The sequence below is a fragment of the Tachysurus vachellii genome, chromosome 3 (genome assembly GCF_030014155.1).
Source record: "Tachysurus vachellii isolate PV-2020 chromosome 3, HZAU_Pvac_v1, whole genome shotgun sequence".
Classification (NCBI taxonomy): Eukaryota; Metazoa; Chordata; class Actinopteri; order Siluriformes; family Bagridae; genus Tachysurus; species Tachysurus vachellii.
Window position 1 is genome coordinate 26,088,425 of NC_083462.1, and position 14,302 is coordinate 26,102,726.

Genomic DNA, 14,302 nt, shown 5'->3' on the forward strand with positions numbered 1-14,302 from the left:
GAGTATCTGTCTTTTGGATGTTTATGTTACTCTTGTCCTTGGGGTAGTGCAGTGCAACGCCCAATCCCATTTCAGCCTGTTTAAGTGGTCTGATTGAGTTAGCTGGGGAAATGAAGAAAGGCCGTGGGAGGGGAACACGGGAGGCTCTTATCTCTGGAGATGTGTGCCGCGTGTCTGGAAGTCACTGAAGCTTTTAATGCCCCTGAGTGCAAATGAGCAATGCAGTAACTAGGAACTGGTATGAGATTCGACAAAATCTGCAGTGATTTGTCTCATACGCACAAAAAAGCAGTAATCAAGACAGTAATCAAGTGATCAGACGTCTAGACAAACGTCTCTACAAACCTTTCACTTTTGAAACTTTTTTTTTGGAAATGTAGGTGTTCATTTTATCTGCATTATCAAAAATAAAGAAAGACAGTTAGTGCTCTGAGTGCAAGTGACTATAAAGAAGGACATGCTAGGTTACCTCATCGAATCTGTCAAACACAGCACCTTCCTGCAGGAAACCAGGGACGTGCTTCTGCCAGTTGAATTCATACGACTTCGTCATGGCTGCTCGCAGATCTGAAATGCAGAAAGTGGACATGCCGGACAATGTTATGCATACATTATGCAAGACATAGATTACTAAAGAAACAATAAGCACCAAAATAATGTGTGCATTACAAGACAAACTAAGCCTGTTCTGTCTGAGTCTCAGTAAGTCCTTCTCGGTAAAAACTACCACAGTATTTCCCCTTATGTTCTTCTTGGAAGATTTCTGAGGGTATGTTTATTGGCTAATGCAGAATGCATCCATCATTGACAATGAAATATCAATTATTTTTGGATAACAGTGCTCCATTGCTAAGCTGTTTAGGACTGATCTTCTATACTGTACTTCTATAACACCACAGTAGTTTGCCATTGATGATCATTTTCAATTTATTAATCACACACATGATGTAGCACATTGTGCTTTTTATCTGTTTATTGTTACTTTTACAGTTGCAGAGATATTCTTCTCATCACTTAGCAATAGACCATCGTTCGCCTAACAGCCGTTTTAATAAGATAAATCACATTACAGAGAAAGAGAAAGTCTCTTGCCCAAAGGCAGAAAACTTATTAACCAGGACACGGCATTGACACTGGAGACTCCATCCATATATGTTTAATAATATCCCTCTTATAAGGTTTACAGTATCAACTTTTTCACACTTACATTAATTATACTTTAATAACCTCTGTTTATTATCAGCCTTAGATTATGTAGTGCATTAAATCATTTTAGAAGTTTAAAAATATTTAATTTAATCAAATACAACGTAAAACCCTGTGAAGAACAACAATGTTTATCTATGTAAAATATGTGTCTATTTTAGTGTCTTTTTTGCATGAGAGCATCTCACATATTTGATTCATAAATAATCTAATTGCTTTAAAAAAGAAATCAGTTAAATATGTGTCCAATTCAGCATTTTTTCCGTCCACTCTCACAGCTTCATTTTCCGTGTTAAGGTTGACATTTGCATAAGAACTCAAACATTTCAAACTAAACGACTGCCATTAACAGCCACATTTGTCTATAATTTTTCACAGCCTTCCATGACTTCCCAGGTTCCCAGAACTAATGAGAAACCTTTTAGAAGAAAACAGAAAGCTTTAGTCTTTTCATTAACCATCATTTGGTATAAACATCTGTTCCATGCTCCATTCCATCAACCTGACTATTGTACCACAACACCTAGAATGTTCAAACTGTGGGGCTTTGAACCTAAACACATCCATGTACTTAGTACTTAGCACCATGATAAAAATGAAAAAAAAAAAAAAAGAAAGGAAAAGACGATCCTCAAACTTTCCTTTATATCCTTTTATCTGTTCTTGTAGATAACTTTCTTTTGTTCTTTGAGTGCCAATAACTCACCCACGACTGATGATGTCATATAAGCACTCAGCAACTTGAATAATTGAACCTGTGGACATTATATGGCCTTGCTTTTAATGGATGATAACATTGTCCTGTGTATAAGTCTGAGCACAGCAGGAGAGGGTGTACCCTGGATCAGTCACTGATGAGAGCCTTAAATGTCCAAGAAAAGCCTCTCAAATTTTACAGCCATGTCACTAATACCTGACTGGTCTCAGACCTAGCTTTAGTCCTCGTGGATTGAATCAGACTGACAAACAGACAGAAAAAGACAAAGAATGTGAGAATACGAGAGCTACCTGATCTTAACCACACACAAGTATTTGCATCAGTCTAAAACACAGCAAAGAATTTACTGTCACTGTCAAAAGGTCAGAATATGCAGTAAGGAGAAAAATCGCAATATTCAGTCATACACATATAATATGCTAAATGTGCATTTTAAACCCAACGCAAGTTTAATATTAAGCATTTACTAAGAGTGCAATTAAATCTCTGGAACGATCGATTACCGAAAATCGATAATTTTATTAAATTGCTCAAAATAAGTAAAGGGAAACAATTTAAATTAAGAGATCCTGCTTTCTCAAAGTCATGCAAGGCGACACAGCTTAGTTGCAGTCGCACACTACAGTCTCCTGGTGCATGCCATTTAAAATGGCCTCTAGGGTAATATCCAGTCCTTCTGGCTTCATCATCTCTCTTAAATGAATGACAGTAAGGCTCACAGGGGAGATATGAGCAAAAACCCAGCTCCAGTCCATAACTAGCATATCTGAAATGCTCAAGGATTACATCCTCATATCCTGAAGGAAATGATCTGGGTTTCTGGTTCCTACTGTGATTCATGTGGCTCGACTTTAATGGATAAAGAAATGAAATCAATGACAAACTGCTGCGTTAAAAGTTGAATACAGCACTCTAGGCTGGCTGTTGATTTATTGTTCAATAACTACACACCCTGCCATGTTGTATTCCTTACACAGATGACAAAAACCTACCACATTAGTAATCATGGACAAAGCAGTCTATTATATTCAGTCTAGTATTTATTCTGGAATTCTGTTATTGTTTGTGAACCAGGAAGATACCGAATAATTAATGTCATGTAAATACAAACAAACCTTAAAAATAAACCTCTTAGTCAATAATCTAATAGCATGTCTCAGCCAGCTCCCATTAGCTCTCCTCAAGATCCATATCTACTGTATATGGCTTTAATGACATTGTTATTTCATTATGATGAGAACAACACATATTTCAAATAAAAGAGACTACCATCATTTAAAAGGGAGATACTTATCATTTAACTCAACAAAACAAAAAAGAATTATGTTTTAACTATGGCTGTCAGTTTATCTGCTTTATTTATAGTCAGTCAGTCATGAAGGTATGAAGATTATACCACACTATATAAGCTAAAAACGATCAGTTTATAAATTATACACACAGAAACACACACACGGCTTGATTGTAAAATAGTAGCAAATTATGCCAAATCATAAAAAACCTCTGTATGTACTGTAATTCCGCTGTGGAGCTGAGGGCCTGACTTTCATTTCATACATTTTATGCCTGACCTTCACGTGAACTCAGTTTTTGCCTGAAAGGTCTAATTCTAATTTAATGGTGGAGCATGTCCACACTGATTGCATGCTCGAGGCCAGGATCTTTGGACCTAAACTCACCTTCTACAAGTAGATAAAATTCATGTCTAGTGTTAAAGAATTTTAATCTTCATATATTGCTACTGCATACTACATATAATTGGCTTCAAATGTCCCATTGCATGCAAGTATTTTGTCAACACTACTGCAGCTCATGTCTAATACATCCTAACAGCAAAACAAGGAAAGCTAAACTGGAACAAAGCTATTTTTCATTGTGAATTTATGCTCTTACTATTCCAAATTTTTCAAACTTTTGTTCACTGTAGGAGGTTGAGCTACCATGCAGCTTCAGAATAAGAGATTATGCTGAGATGAATTTTGTCCTCGCCAGATTCTGGAAACATCTAATAAATCGCTGGGGATCACCAGGAAGAGCTACCTCGAAGCAAAGCTGTGTGGTATGAGCAGGTTTACACCTTATCCAGAGCGACTTACAGTTATCTTATTTATACAGCTGAGGGTTAACAGCCATACTCAATCAAATCAAGGGCCCAGCAGTGGCAGCTTGGTGGTCCTGGGATTCAAACTCGAAACCTTCCAGTCAGTATTCCAACACCTTAATGACTGACCTACCACTTCCCCAGCAGGTGATCAGAAAAAATGCTTCGTCTGTCTAATTAGCAAACCTATGCATGTTATATAGTTGACACAATCTGCATGCACTGTCTTTTACAATACATCAATTTATATTATAGACTAATAGCAGACCTGCCTTTTACCAGTAAAATGAAAAAATGCCTACATGCCTGTCTACTAATAAATCTAGAATAATTTGTGACGGTGTTTTAAACTCTTTATTATTATTTTTAGGCTGTCTGTATTGGACAATTATATCGAAAAAGTAAATCTCCGGTAGAATAAAATCTATTTCATACAAGCCTAGTTGTGATGTTTGTGTGTAAACTGTGAATGAGTTACGATTTAGGTTTTACAAAGTAGCAATTATATGTTGGATGAGAAAACCATTAAACAATACTGCTTTCAAATACACTCGCCCATGTAATTAGGATTTTCCCATTTTGCATTTTCATGTATGGGATAATAGAAATGAAAAAACATCCCTCTAGAGATTTGTAACCACTTTGTAGCACTTGTTAGAAATAAGCTCTGCATACACACCATAAGCTTGAATTATTTTTTTCAATACAATCCACATTAAACCCAAGCGAGATGCTAACAGCAACAAACAGCAGAACTGATTTTTTGTAAATCTTATATTCTGCTGATAAAATGTAAGCATCCATTCGAAGACCAAAGATTGAACATAGAGCTAGGTCAGGACGTTTAACACTAAGATTCACTGTTCTAGCATCTACATTTTGAGACTTTCAGACAGAGGAATGATGTGTTTGACTTCATGGTGTTGATTTTGGGCTGAAGAGCACAACTGAGCAGTGCTAGCTTTCCTTTAGATCTGGATTAATGAGATGTCAGTCAGGCAAATTGACGCGCGTGTGTATGTGTATGTGTTTGTGTGTGTGTGTGCGCGCGCGTGCCTCAGCTCTGCAAACAAGACACACCTCGAGTGTCCTTGTCAGTTAGATTCCACATCCTTGTTTTACAGCTGCAACCGGTTTTAAATACACTTAAATCCACATGCACAGTTTAGTTAGTTTAGATTCGTGTGAGTATTAATGCAATGAAAGAGTCAGTGTAACATAAATCTTTACATTACAAAATTCTTTTCATCATTTCAGGAAAAGCTTACACTATAGGTAAAACAAACCTGCTTAATATCGCTCTAATAGCTCATCAAATACTACCCAGATAGTAGGGTTGTAAAATGTAGAATGTATTAATCATATATCATAATTTGCCTTGCAATAAGCATACATTTTGTAGATCTAATATGTAATCAGTCTTAAACCGGAAAGGATAATTTAATAGTCTAAATCGATAGTCTTAATAGTCTTTAATAGATCTAAGTAGACGGCAGCTGATTGTGATTATGTAGATAGTGTTTTGGTCAAAACTGAAGGCAGTGCAAGACATATTTTATAAATTAATACAGAATTATTCATGTACTTTCATAAAATATTAACCTCAGGAAATGGACTCAATAGACCGAATGTCCGATATGTTAATAATTAGTGGGTGACATGGCACCAATATCAAGCTAACTAACTAATTTAAGACATGATAGTAGATGACTAGTTAACTGAACAAATGCTGATGCACCAAGTCTTAGATGCCATGGCATGTTTTGCCACATTTGTTTGAGAAAATGACTAATATATATATGGTGCATATATGGTGGACCTGCAGTGTATTACAGTTAAGAGGTTACAACAAACAGTGTTGACAAACCACCTACAGGATATCAATGAGGATTCTCTGAGATCATTTGGATTATACACACATAGCACAATAAAAGCATTATGGTTTGTAAAAGCACTCATTATATTCCAGGCTTCTATGATGTTTGCACTGCAAAAACGATATATATATGTGACATTTGCTATAAATCATATATTGTACAGCTTAAATAACATATTGCACTGGATATCTACTATGCATTGTTAATATATTAAAGGACCTGTAATCACTAAACTGCATTCTGTCAATATTATGAAGCCCAACTACAAGGCAAGATTCTAGTTTTTTTTTTTTTTTTTTACTATTATCGATACCTAGTACTGTGTGTGACCCTTTTACATGAAAATATACACAGGTAAACAACCCCAAGCAAGCACACACGTCTGAGAATACAAAGCAAGCAAGCTATAATATAGAGTCAACAGAGAGCATTACAAAATGCTGTAGAGAAGGATAAAGAAACAAATAACATAGCAGCATCTCTGGAGAAACAACACTCCGACCTGTTATTATGATACTTGTGACCAGCAGTATTTGTACATAACCTTTGTGTTTGAAACTTCACACTTAAAATCACATGTTTATGTTTAATCAATACCCCGACTTACTGATATCTGTTTAAGCAGAGGGACTGAGAGAGAGAGAGAGACAGATGCAGAGAGGGAAAGCTGCTGCCGCTATGAATGAACCAGCTCCAGAGTACATAGTGTTTTTGCACGCATGGAGAGCCGGCCTCAGCTGTATAAGCTTTAGAGCTTCCACAAACCATGTGTGTCAAAGCCATCATCGCTGGCATGGTTGCTGCTTGTTAGCTAAAACAGTTTGGGACTGTGAGGAAAAGCAGGAGCTGGAAAGTACACGAAACTGTCCACTGTTTAACTTTGTCATATGAGGCTTCAGTTGTCTATCAAGCAAACACACTTGCGATACATAAAGGGAGTGTCTTCAGAAATCACTCAAACATTAAGATGCTGGAGAGACAAATAATGCACAGGGAATTATAAACTAGCTACAAGGCAAAGTAAACACTGCCAATGTACACCGATAGCATAGCACTTCAAGTGTTATATATACTTTCTCATTGTGGTGTTTACTGATGTCATGTCACTAAAGTAAGTTCGCTGACATTTCAATATCTTTCAAACTAAATGGTCTGAAAAACGTCAAATGAACAGATCCACTCTTTTGGTTTTGAATAGACAGTAGGGGTGGGTAGTGATTGATTCAGTGAGCTAACACTGGCATCAAATTAGATTGGCATAGCAGGCCAAAACTGGCATGAAATCAAACTGGCATAATCGGCTAACACTGGCATCAAAACAAACCATTAGCATAATGGGCTAACATCTGATGAGCTACTTGTTAGTATGCAATCAGTGAAACAAATTGCTGTTAGCAGGCTTTCTTTTTTTAATTAAACATCTAATTTTAGAAGTAAAGACAATACCAATAACAGCACATGTTCCCATCCGCACATGTTGATATCATCTATTGCACTAACAACAGCACATTTGCGTATTATCCATCTCTGATTCAAGCTCTTCATTTCCAACCAAAGCAGCTGCTTCTGTGTACTGTGTTCGGGTGTTCATATATAGTATGTACTGTAGTATGTGTAAGTTCGCTGGTCAGAAAGGGGAAACATTACTGAGTATTATGATGGTGTTTACGCTACACCTTCTACACCAGGCTGAAAGAGAGTATTATGAGCTAGGGTGGGTGGAACTGGCTTCTTACCGGCTGTGTAATCAGTAGTATTGAGAGAGAGAGCACAAGAGAGGTAGTTTTAAAAATAACTGTGAGGTTATGGCACATTTTTGAGTTCCTTTGCATTTATGTTACTCGAACACCTAACACTATTACATAACTGCTGTCACAGATTAAAAGGGCAAGCCTGAAGTAGTGACGTGACAATTCCATAAACCATAAACCATAGAAACCATAGAAAGTGCTATAGAGTGCTAATTGAGACACCGACCTAGCGACAAACATCATATTGACATACTGCAAACGTCCAGCTAATGTGGACAAACCCTGTTGCCTGGTCTACACAGTGTGGGTCTATGCCGTATAAGGAAGATAATGAAGGTGTGTGCAAGGTTTATATACTGAACTGCTCCTCAAAAATTGGTTTGTATTATAGATTAGCAGGACAAAAGGATAACTTCTGTCCAGTTCAAACAGCCTTGGGTTTTACCAGCCCAGGTTTAACCAAACATGGTCAAAACTCAAGAGAGGGAGCAGGAGCAGCTGGCAGGGTTCGCTCCACTGCTAGCCTAAAACTATAGAGAAACATAGACCTGGTAAAGTACAGACTAAAGCTGAGCAGCTCAATTATGGGAGAGGTGGTCTGTAAATCATGTGCCCTTCAGCGAAAACATTAGGAGAATGCAATATTAGGAGTGAATATTATTGTGGCAGCTAATAATAGCCTGGAATGTTTTGGCCGATTGCAGGTTCATCCGATTTCTCTTCCTCATTTCCTAGTTGATTGTAAGCCTTTATGAAGAGGAGGGGTGAGAGATTGACAGATGCACAGCTAGACAGAGAGAAAGGCACAAGCATGAACACAAACAAAGGGAAAGCTCCACAACCCCTGAAATATGTACCTATAAGGAACGCTTCAGCAATTTATAGCTTCTGCTTCTCTAATCCTGACAGATAAGGCAGCAGGAGAATTAGTGAGCATATTTTCCAGATTCACTGAAATAGAACACTGCCTTATACAGCGGCAGGGAAGAAGGAGGGCAGCAGGGGTTAAATACAATTCCCCAGACTGCCCATGGAGCAAGCAATAATATGACGCATGGTCACATATCTGGCCAAAACACAGTCTGCATAAAGACTACATATGCTGTCCAACAGGTTACGTGCAGAAGTAGCAAAGACCACCATCAGATGGAGTAGAATTAGAAATGCCTTTTTTTAATGGTAAATCTTCTCTTTTAAACAAATCAAGGTCAAGGTCATTAAAGGTGACGCATCTAAATGGAAAAGTAATGCTAATGTGGTATATTTATAAGCAGGTCTAGGAAAGCTTGGGAAAAAAACAAGATGTAATTTCCCAAAATATGCAAGTCTTTCTAAGAAGGTCGACTGCAAAAAAAAAAGGTGCATTCAACAACAGGGGTGAGCTGTGAGCTCTTTCATTTGATTGGCTTGCTCCTCCTCACTGCCTTTTATCTTATTAGAGAGAGAAAACCTTTCTTGACAAACAAACACCACACAGATGTTGCTCGGCTCTGACATCGTCCATCTCCATGGCAACCCTATTCCAGGGGACTGCTTGGCCGTAATAGCCGGTGCTCTGTTGCATCAACGCACCGTGACTTGCTGCGCTCGTCTCCTGGTAGCACTTTACTGTCCAAATGGGATCCTTGTGTGTGCCCATGTTTAGCCATGTGAAGCTTTTTCTTCCCAGAAGCAGAAATATAACCAAAACAGCATGTATCTTCCAATGTTTTTTTTCTCTCTATTTGTAGCTCTCATGGATGATAAACAGCATTAGAAAAGTGTGTAGTAGTGTGGGCAAATGCACTTAGACCGTGAAGATGTCGCTCAATAACATCAATACAAAGTCCAGCGTGTACGTTTGTCAATTACACAATTAGGACAACAAATAGTGCTCTAACTGTGCATATCTGTGTGAATGAATGCTTAACATATTGTTCGTAATGTGCCTCATGATGTTAATCAGCACCCTGACAGCTAATGCTATATAAATGACTATGCAGTCTATGTATATGGAGTTACCTATGTAACCTATTAATGCAATTCTATACCACAGCATTTTTGAATACTGGAATCTGATTGGTCAAAAATGCATTGCATAATATTGTACAACAGCACAGCTCACAGTAGTGTTGGCTGTACAAAATACAAATTTATATTAATGTGCTCCTAATAAACTGTCACTTGTAATAACTTATTCACATGGGCTTGTATAGTGGAAGATAATAATATAGTCTAACAAATGTAAAAACGTTTAACTTTTGTGTCTTGCAATAATCTTAATGAATAATAAAACTTAAATAATAAAATTCAAATGTTCTTCGAGTTTAGAAATGTTCTTTGACCTTAAATAAATCTAAACTGATAAGGTACAACATGATCTTTAGTAATTAAAATTGCACTCGTCGACAAATTGTTTTGGTATAACACTTCTTGTACATGTGGTGGTCATGTTAGTTCTGATACCTGCACATCCAGCTGATTTTCATCTGTTTGCTCTTGAAAATTTGGATTCATTTTACTCATAATTAGCCATTTTCAGATTCCTGTTTTTACACTACTTTATCATTAAATTAGCATCGTTAGAGTTTGACTTGCATTTCCATGATCATCATCTTAATGAATGTAAATTGAAAATAATCTAGATAAAGGGTTTCTGATTGTTTTTCTATGATTATTTTCTATACCCCTTAAAGATCTTAACCCATTTGTGCAAACGCAGAGTACACTATCCCAAAATGGCAAACTGATTAGTGGCCTACAGCAGTACATTGTGGCGACTGATATGAATTAATACTGGAATGCCATTACACACTGCAGTCACCTAATTATATGTTGCTCTAGGGGTGTTTCATTAAATATGGCCTGGAATAAAATGGAGAAAAGTATAAACAAAAAAACACAGCTCATGTACAGTAATCACTTTACTTGTACGGTGTTTGGGCTTTCTGCAGTTTGTTAAACAAGCCTGAATTTATTGAACATTTACCCTTCAGTATACTACTATATATTATATTACCTTGGTATTATAACTGTACAAAGCAGCATAGTCTGCTGATACCTACAGAAAAGATTAAGTCTGGACTTGAGACAAAAAAAAACCCATGCCTGAGAAACACATCAGCACATATTCACCAATGCTGGATGATTAATTATTCCAGTCATGGTAAGTTTGTCCTCCCAGTCTTTTGATAGATTGTGTACAATTGTGAGAGGTTTGGCCTTCTGAGATTTATTTTGTAGATTAATTCAAAGGCACAATAAGCCTAGTCTTACCACAGATGTTAGAGTTGTGTCAGGAAATGTTAGATGATCGAGGACAGCCAGTGAGAATGTTCTGCACACAGAGACAAAAAAATTTACTATCAATGGGGAAAAAAATAGAAGTGAAGAACACATGGTCATTAGGCACCAACTTAGTGTCAAGTTATGCGAACGCTTGGGTTTATGAATATCTGGCGATATCAAGCCAGTATCATCAACTATTATCAGTATCCTAAATCCAAAAGTGTTACATGCCCTGCTAGCATTTTTATTGTGGTTTCCAATGGGGGACATATGAAGTTTTATTAAATCCTTGATCGTTTTTTAATAGCCTATAGTTTTCTAATCTGATTTATCTAGTTATAAACCTTCTTGTCTCCCTGCCAGCATGCAAATATCAGTAATGAGTGTTGCTTATTTTTAGCCAGAAATGATTTTATGACAGGTAACATCGCATGTGGTCACAGACATTCCCTTTGTTTTGATTAGCTGATGCAAAATACTGTAATCCCAAGACCCTGTAACGGAACCTGATCCATGAAACAAGGGTTGTTTTATAGAGAAAAACTCAACATAGTTAATTCATTAAACATGACATGGCACTGTAGGTTTCCCTGGAAAGGTTTTGGTATTAGCACAGCTAAAACCATCAACTGTATCCAGGCGTATTACATACTGTACAATATACAATATCAAACAGCGCTCTTTAAATAGCATGAGGCAGGGAACAGGACCAAAGCTGCTTTGCCTATAGAAAAAGTAGTGGGAGTAATTGTATAGAGAATGATGCTCCCTGAAAAGAAAAAAAAAAGGTGTTAACAAAGCCACCTTCATACTCATCAAACTTCTGAGATCAGAGAAGCGGCCTGAGACAATTCCCTTCGACATTCATTGGCACTGTGTGGCTGATTTACACTGATAACTTCATGCTTCAGCCCAGGGGTTCCAAACATAATAATTGTGCGTCCTTCACCTTGTGTGGTCACTGGCAACAATGTGAATTCCAACCGCTATAGACATTATGATGATTGAGGGAACACTAGAGCTTATAATAATCAGGAACTTAAGGAGGAGTGTTTGAGCACAACAGAGTGTAAGAAAGAGAAAGGTCCACTGCTGTAGTCCCTGTCAGGGAGGAAAAATGTGTAAAGCTCTCCGGATGCTTGCGTCATTACATCTGTCCCTTGTGCAGAAGAAATGAGGTCTGCTGTCTAATTCTGCATTGGTGCCTTTTCAATCTCACTACACCCACACCTCCATTTCCCCCACTGCCTAATTAGCAAATTTCATTAGACAGGTGGGAGCTTGGTGTTGAGGGCCAGCTTCAGTGGCTACTATTCCTGCTCACACATGCCAGCATACGCATACACGTGAGTCAAGTGTGTATGTGAGTGTGTGTGTGTGTGTGTGTGTGTGTGGTGAGGGGCTGTTCAATTTTGAGTGTATCTATTGTTTTTTTTTCTTTGCAGCAGCAGCAGCAGCTTCTGAAACAGAACAAGCAGAATACTCAAGCCATTCTAATCACTATTATCACTGTGCTATAGTGATATTAGGATGTGAGGCTCATACTGTAACCACTCTAACTCTTTGGCACAAACGATAAGCTGGTCCTGGGAGGATTCTCCTTCCATGCCTCTTAACTAATCAAAGTGATAGAGCTACGACAATAACAATTATACTGCAATGCTCTGGTACATCTCTCAAATCTGACTGGTGAAAAAAGATTCAGACTGTAGTAAGGGATGTAGTTACAAATCGCAGCTTTAAATTATTGTACAGTACAGTACAGTATTGTATAGTACAGTACCTGCTAAAACAAAGAACAGACACTCCACAATAATCTAAGACTAAAAATTAAATATAAATATATTTCAAATTCTATTTGTTTCATTAGTTCATATAAATACATACGTACTGGAATTAATGCAAGGGGGAAAAAAATAATTTTCGAAATATATCTTTCTTTAAATAAATAAAGAAGGTTTTCAGTTTTTTGTAAAAAGTTTGCAGAAACAACGTGTCACTGTGTAAAGTTGGCCTTTTCACTATATACTGCATTATTTCTGGGTTCTGATAATAGTAGTGATGTCTGAAAACACAGTGGTAAATATCCAATGCAATCAATGTGCCGCTATAGGTAATGTACAGTAATGTATAAATGATTTATACTACCAGTCACAGAATACCCATAATTCACTGCACCGCTTGGCTTTAATCATACAAACCTTGACTGAGGACAACATAGCGCTAAGATGGCAGTGTTACTTCTGACCTCATACAATAGTGTATCAATTAGTGCGGTCACTTTTATAGTGATGTGTGTGTATAGTTTAATACTCGGGTGACTTTAGTCTCCTTGGATATGACACTCATTAATAACGTGTTGAAAGGGAATGGTGAGATTGCTAACTTGGGCTGTGTTTATGCGATGAAATGTAAACGCTGTCGCAGAGTGATGAACAAACCTGTGTCTCTCGTTTCACAATTCTGTTTCATAAAATTGTGTTCAATGTAGACTGATGTTCGAAATTTCTAAGCACACAATGAGAGAGTGTGAAATCTGTACCTGGTCTGTGTTTTAGTTCAGAGGAATCTGGTGTTTTGGTGTTCAAATTCACCATCCATGGTACATTTCAAAAACTCTGTAATTGGTGCATGGCTTTAATTAACACGTGAATGTGAGTAATAATTAACATGCAAGAGAGTGCATCACACAAGAAGTTTCTGAACAGTCTCCTGGGATTGATACATGACAGACAATCAAAATACACAATGACAGAGCAAAGTGTGTTCCAAATTGCACACTATTGGCTTTGGGATTTGCAGGAATACACAGGAATTAATTAATTAATACTATTACTACTACTGCTACAACTATTAATACTCATAATAATAATAGCTTCATATTTTTTTTTCATTATTAGTGTATTAATATTAGCCCCACACAGAACATAAAAAAAAAATCATGAAAACAATTAATGCACATTTATAAAGATCCATTTAAAAACATCAAGTTTACATAAGAATATATTCTATTTTTCTTTCTTCTTTTTTTTTAATGTTTTGTCTGTTTAATGCTGCTGTGTATACTAGAGACAAGATGGCGATACTTTCTTTGGACTGTTCTTGTTCATTTTAACTAATGTGAACATTCATAACATCATTTTAGAATTATGCAATAAGTAAAGGAACTTTACTGGTTTCTTTTCAAGTATTAGGGAGCGTGAAAGTAGTTTTAAGTATGAATAGAAAAACTACCTGGCTAAACATTTAATCAAAGAGAGCTTGTTAATGAGCTTAAATTGATATGAGAGAACTCCATTCACACTAGGTGCTGCAGTTTTGGAGCAGTTGTATTGTTGGAAAAAGCTGACACTTCTGTGCTTAGACAGTCAGAAGTTTCTGA

General features: G+C 37.0%; 1 protein-coding gene across 4 annotated transcripts in view; it reads right to left on the minus strand.

Moving 5' to 3' along the window:
* LOC132843282 (1-phosphatidylinositol 4,5-bisphosphate phosphodiesterase beta-4-like) overlaps positions 1–14,302 on the minus strand; it is a 62,721-nt gene that overhangs the window by 42,581 nt on the left and 5,838 nt on the right. For 3 of the 4 annotated variants that reach the window (XM_060866480.1, XM_060866483.1, XM_060866482.1), the window contains exons 3-4: positions 10,909–10,969; positions 470–567 (exon numbers count right to left, since the gene is read on the minus strand). In XM_060866480.1, the coding sequence (XP_060722463.1) occupies positions 470–553 (84 nt within the window). In that variant the 5' untranslated portion in view covers positions 554–567; positions 10,909–10,969. The remainder of the gene's footprint in view (positions 1–469; positions 568–10,908; positions 10,970–14,302) is intronic. The other variant, XM_060866481.1, reaches the window with a different exon arrangement.